This window comes from Vigna radiata, chromosome 1, assembly GCF_000741045.1.
Source record: "Vigna radiata var. radiata cultivar VC1973A chromosome 1, Vradiata_ver6, whole genome shotgun sequence".
NCBI lineage: Eukaryota > Viridiplantae > Streptophyta > Magnoliopsida > Fabales > Fabaceae > Vigna > Vigna radiata.
Genome location: NC_028351.1, coordinates 1311177 through 1317176, shown reverse-complemented (window position 1 = coordinate 1317176; position 6000 = coordinate 1311177). Strand labels below are relative to the sequence as shown.

Sequence of the window (6000 nt, the reverse complement as noted above, 5' to 3'; positions counted from 1 at the left end):
AGAACCATTAAAGGAAAAGTATTCTAAAACGTCAGCCGATATCTTTCTTGCAGGTATCATCAGGTAATATGAATTATCTCTTTAACATAAATTATATAGATTAAGTCATAATCGAGTGGTGCTGGTCTGTATGTCTAGTATTAATCACCTCCCAAGGTTTCTTGTGAATGAACAATATGCATGTAGAGAATCATGATAGCACATAAGAACCAAAAATAAGTATTCAGACTTCCTGAGATTTAATTGCAAGTGAGCGATGTGTCTGATTGAAATTGATCCAAATTCACCTAACATCTCTTGCTATAGTTAAACAATGAGTGTAAGTAAGTAGAAATCAGAAAACTGTGTGTGAGAGAGAGAAGACATTCACTTGAGGTTCTTATTTAGCAAAATTTCAATTAGACCTACCTATTTATATGTATTGTGTTGTGACACAATTTGATGCCATCCTGGTACATGGGCTGTTTGTGCAATTGTCGAGAACTCCAAGTACTGTTTACAGTTGAGCTTGGAACAATGATTGTAGGAAGTCTCTTGCTTTCTTCCAGATGAGGAAAATCAACTGTGTAATGCAGTCCTCGGCTCTCATGCCTAGAAAGCGCACTGCTGATCACTAGCTTTGCACAGCAAAAGAGGTTTCTCATCTCACATATCTCAGGGCCTGCCATTGTTGGCTTCCATCCATGCTGAAACAAGCACTCCTCCCATTTAGCCTCCAAGTTACCAATTTTTTGCTTGGCTGTCTCTAGTCTCATGGTGGACCGAACTATTCCTACATAGTTCCACATGATGGCTTGCAATTCTGTCCTTGATTCCTTTGTCATTGGCAAAATCTTGTCAGTGACATTACTTTCCAGAGACAAAGGCATAGCAGGTCTAGGCCACAAGTTTGATGCAGTCATATCAAGACTAGAGCTTTTCATGCAATCAACTGAGGGCTGCACAGCTCTTCTTGCAAAAACCAGTGCCTCAAGCAATGAGTTGCTAGCAAGCCTGTTTGCTCCATGCAAACCTGTGCATGCTACCTCACCTGCTACATACAGACCTTTCACATTGGTCTCTCCTTGGAGACCAGCTTGAACTCCTCCACACATGTAATGAGCAGCCGGAACTACTGGGATTGGATGGCGAGTTATGTCCAAACCATGCAGGAGACACGTAGAAGAAATGTTGGGAAAATGGGAGAGAATTTCCTCCTTGGGCTTGTGACTTATGTCAAGAAGAACATACTTCTCACCCCGCTTTTTCAGTTGGTCATCTATGCTTCTGGCCACAACATCCCTTGGAGCAAGCTCTGCCCTCTCATCATAAAAGGGCATGAATCTTTCCATGTCTAAATTGTAAAGGATGCCTCCATCACCTCTGACAGCTTCGGATATCAGAAATGCTTTTTCCCTAAGCTTGGTTAGTTTAATAGGAAGCCCTTCATCAGCTAAGGCAGTTGGATGGAACTGCACAAACCTGTGGAATTGTGATTTTGGAAAAACAGTGTCACAAGAATGAAAAGGATATATAAAGATGATAAGCTCCATCGCACACACACGGCCAGATAATTTGCAGCTTATAATAGAATACATCACATATTAACTTCAAAGCATTGTTAACTATATTGCTTATTTTCATTCATTTAAAAGAGTAGTTCAGTGATACAGAAAGATGCCCCAAGTGGGCTCTAGAAATCCAGAGCAATTATCTAAATGATGTTTTTCACAGGAGACAATTATGTTGTTCATATAACTCTCATTGAGCAGTAACTACATTGATTATTATTATGAAAGCCCTCATATCATCAAAATTACACTAAGACTTGTCATAGATATCCTTAACCTGTGGCACATTCTGTTTATTTCCTATTATTGGTGCCAGATATTCATTAAACAGTAAATAATCACAGTTTTGAAATAGTTTACTCACTCCATGTTGGATATCACAGCTTGAGCTCGGTGTGCCATAGCAATCCCATCTCCAGTTGCTACCTGTGATTAGAAAAAGTAAATCAAATTAACATGCAAATAAGACTATCATAATGCAGGTTATAGAGTAAACAGGGCAACACATATGGGGCACAAAAATAAGATGATTCATTACAATACTATGAACACTAAGAACAGATACTTTAAAACACGGCACTTTTAATTTTAAGTATACTCTACTATTGCACATTGATCTCTATTTATACCTTAATCATTCATTATAAAATTATACTGTATCATCCAAGTAAGTTGATGACATTATGAAAGAGTTAGTAACTAAATAAGGAGTCCTTTACTTTCAATTCTTTTTACTTCGGAGTACTCTTTCATAATAATAATTGGTTTAGCTATTAGAATAAAACAGCATTATGAACTCACGTTAAATAGTTAAATTTTCACCATGATTGTTTTCTTAGATACTTAAAATAGAAAATGAACCAATCAGTAAATAGTATAATAGAAGAGATAATTCAATTCCTTAAAAGAGAGGACTACCAGGGGATTTGTAGTTTTGGGATAAATATGCCCAGCTCCACCAGATGCAAGTAAGGTCACCTTTGAAAGAAATCTTATCACCTAGAAGCTAAAAAAATGAAATTTCAGAAAACATATTCATTGATGGCAGCTATTTTCTTCTCAAAAGATGACAGATAACTGCTGTTCCCACCTCTAGGGTTTTAGTATTCAGTGTGTCAACACCAAGACAATTTATATCAGATCCATCCTGCAGCAACAGTGGAATGATTTGGTGAGAGAAGACATCAAATCATTCAAATTGCTCTAAATATCAATTTTGGGTGTGAAAATTTCAAAAGAACAAAAACCCTCAAACTTTAAATTTTCAAAATGCCAGCACATCTGTCCACTAGCAACCCCGTGAATGATACAAAACATTTAATATAAGGAAGAGTAATATAATTCCAGAAATAACAAACCTGACAAGTAAGAAGATCAATAGCAAAATGGTGTTCAAACACAAAAATATTAGGATTGTTGATAACTGCCTTCAGTAGAGCACGTTCAATCTCCTTTCCAGTCATATCAGCAGCATGAACAATTCTATGATGTGAATGGCCTCCCTCCCTCATTAGATGCAAGTTACCATCTTCCCCATAGTCAAATGATGCACCCATAGCAATTAATTCTCTTACTCTTTCAGGTCCTTCAGTACAGACAACCTAGAAGAAAAAATCAAAGTTAATAAATTGTTCAATACAGTAGTCATAGAACAGTAATTCATTATTGAACAGTAAGTCATAGAATCAAAGTTAATAAATGATTTATGATCTTAGTAGGACCAGAACATACTCGGACGCTTTCCTCGTCACAAAGATATGCCCCAGCCACAATGGTGTCCTTCATGTGACTCTCCACAGAATCTGAAGGGCATAGCACAGCACTAATACCACCTTGAGCATAATTAGTATTGCATTCATGAGACTCAGCCTTGGTTATCACTGCAACAGATCCATATTTTGCAACTTCAAGCGCATAGCAAAGGCCAGCAATCCCGCTCCCAATAACGGAAAAGTCAAAGCACCGTGTTGGACCATCTACCTTGCAAGAGGAAATGACTTTGAAGAGTTTCTGATTCTTTTGAAATGGAGGTGCAGAAAATGCACATCTGTGGGTCTGAGGGACCTTGGATACTGCTTTAGACCTAAAATTTTGCACCCAAAACAATGGAAAATCATTAATTCGGCTAAGAATGAAGCAGAAAGTGAACAACCACTTCCATGGAGTCTTTAGGAGCAAATTTACAGAAGCTTCTTCAAAACACTTAAGTATAAATAGCTAATCAATGAATAATACTACTATAACTTTTCTCTTTGCAGACAGATAGGTTTCTAGCCAGCTCCCGCAACTTTTGGCCTCAAACATTTAAGTAAATAATGTGAAAGTGCTACAAAGTACAGAACTAGATGATATGATCTTGTCCAACCAGGTAAATTTTCATCAAAAGCAAAATTAGACTCTGTCAAATAAAATAGGTGTTTCTGTTTAGGCATTCAATCAAACCAAGATACAGAACACTTCTAATATGATTCGTGAATCAAAATCTTCTGAACGTACCTTGGGAAAAACAATAAGTAAACACTATAATTGCAACAAAAATTATACGATGTCATGCAAACAAATAAAACTTCACCCAACAATTAGCACTGAGAAGCAAACAGGAACAGCATTTTAGACTTCAAAAATTATTAATACAAATCCTGGATTGAAATCTTTACCATGAAAGATCTTTCTGTAAGAATCTCGCGATTGGCGCATCAGAAGCTAAAGCAGTCTTTCTGCAACTGTTTCCCTTGCAGTTTGTCACTCTAAATTGCAGCGTGCCACTTCCAGCAGGTATACAAGTGGCCATTGCAATACAAGTAAGCGACTGCATATGAAAAGCAGAAAGATATAAAATTGAAGAAAACTACAAACAAGAAGTCTTCACTCTTCACTTTAGGCGTTATACACATTTGCCGCAGCAATCAGTAACAAATGATCACTTTCCTTTGAGAGAGGAAAATGTGATCAGAAGAAACCATTAAGAATAGTTGCTAAAAAAACATTGACACTACACAACAAAGTTAACAAAGGATAAAGCACCACACTCTTTAACATTCTAGCTCAATGTAAACACTGATCACGCTCAAATCTAGAAATGCTTACTAACAACCATGAGCTATACATGCAAAACCAAATTCTAAGCTTAGCACATGCAAACTCTTACATAATAATAAACGCTTGAAAATAAGGTAAAATACGGAAAATCTACTCAAAATACAAACTAAAAATCCCCTCTTTCTTTCCCTCATCCTAGACGGTGGGACTCAGAAAAATTGAAATATGATACAAAAGTTCCAACAGAGTAAGAAAAATTCAGATTTCAGAAACAACAAAGAACAAATTTTTCATACAAGGTTGGAGGGCGAGGCTAAAAGAGAGAAATGGGTTAGCAGCATATAAAAAATCAAGTGATGCCCACCTAAAGATCACACAGAAAAACACAACCTTTTGGTTAAGAAATTGTTTATTTGACAACAAGACAAGAGGATGAAAAGCAAAGATAACACAGCAGCTAGTGATCACGTTTTCGTGATGATAGTGAAATTTAACGGTTAACTTGGAGACGTAGCATATCAGTGTACCTTGTTAGAGTCAGAAGAAAACAAGAAAAGTACAATATCGGTCGCGTTGCTTTGCAGAAAATGCGAAAATAATATATACACAAAAACAAAACCCAAGCTACTTCTAGAATTTGAGCTTGTTCCTTGACTCAAAGAAAAACATAGAATAAAGGGATCTTCACTTTGTGGTCCTTTTCTGTTTATTGTAACTTTTCTATTTTCTATTCATTAAATTCCATGTAGACATTATTGAATAAATTATAGAATTTCTTTAAGTTTCTTTCTCTTTGGATTAACTTGATGAGTTCATTAAATTGAAATGTGTTTATCTTCTAAAATGTTAAAAAATCGAATGTTATTAAGTAATTTGCATTAGTTATACATAGAATATAAGTTATAATATGATGCCAAACAATTCTTATAATAAAAGATGTAACAAATAAAAAAGAACAATATAAAAATATTTCAAATAAATTGAGAGCCAATAGAATAATAAAAGTTCAAATTAAATATAAATAAATATTATGTTGGACTTAAACCAAAATTTAATAATTTATTGGATAACCTTTTTTTCTTTTTAATAATATATTTTATCTCATCATCATCATTATTAATTCATGAATTGTATCGTAGTTTTTCAGAATTTTGTCTTTTATTTAAAATAGGTACAAATTTCGAAGTTGTTATCATAAAATTAATAAATTTATCCATAATTTTGATAGATGATAGTAATTGTTAAATATAGGCTATTTACTTAGTTTATATTTTACTTCTTTTACTATCTTATTCAATAAAATTTTGTGACTAAAAATATTTAATAAAATATTCGATACTCAATTATCTGATAGGTTATAAAAATAAAATAAAAGTGTTAGAAAACAAAAATATTTGAATTGTTTCATTCA

General features: G+C 34.6%; 1 protein-coding gene across 3 annotated transcripts; it reads right to left on the bottom strand.

The window, feature by feature from the left end:
- Positions 1-205: 205 nt before the first annotated feature.
- Positions 206-5104, bottom strand: LOC106771680 (L-aspartate oxidase, chloroplastic). 3 transcript variants are annotated; one of them, XM_022781534.1, is made up of 8 exons: positions 4886-5104; positions 4208-4359; positions 3282-3633; positions 2909-3151; positions 2641-2697; positions 2469-2549; positions 1915-1976; positions 206-1461 (listed from the first exon to the last, which is right to left on the bottom strand). In XM_022781534.1, exons 1-8 carry the CDS (start codon positions 4928-4930, stop codon positions 405-407), a joined length of 2049 nt encoding a protein of 682 aa, XP_022637255.1. In that variant the 5' UTR covers positions 4931-5104; the 3' UTR covers positions 206-404. The 3 variants fall into 3 exon arrangements, with proteins under 3 accessions (XP_022637255.1, XP_014513179.1, XP_014513173.1); XM_014657693.2 differs by having other exon boundaries at positions 4954-5104; XM_014657687.2 differs by having other exon boundaries at positions 4208-5104.
- Between the last annotated feature and the right edge of the window lie 896 nt (positions 5105-6000).

Coding starts and splice junctions, on each gene's coding strand:
- LOC106771680 (XM_022781534.1), bottom strand. CDS start 4,930: ATGCTGCTAACCCATTTCTCTCTTTTAGCCTCGCCCTCCAACCTT. Junction 4,360..4,885: donor TAGCCTCGCCCTCCAACCTT/GTATGAAAAATT, acceptor TTTCATATGCAG/TCGCTTACTTGTATTGCAAT. Junction 1,462..1,914: donor GCTGTGATATCCAACATGGA/GTGAGTAAACTA, acceptor ACAATTCCACAG/GTTTGTGCAGTTCCATCCAA.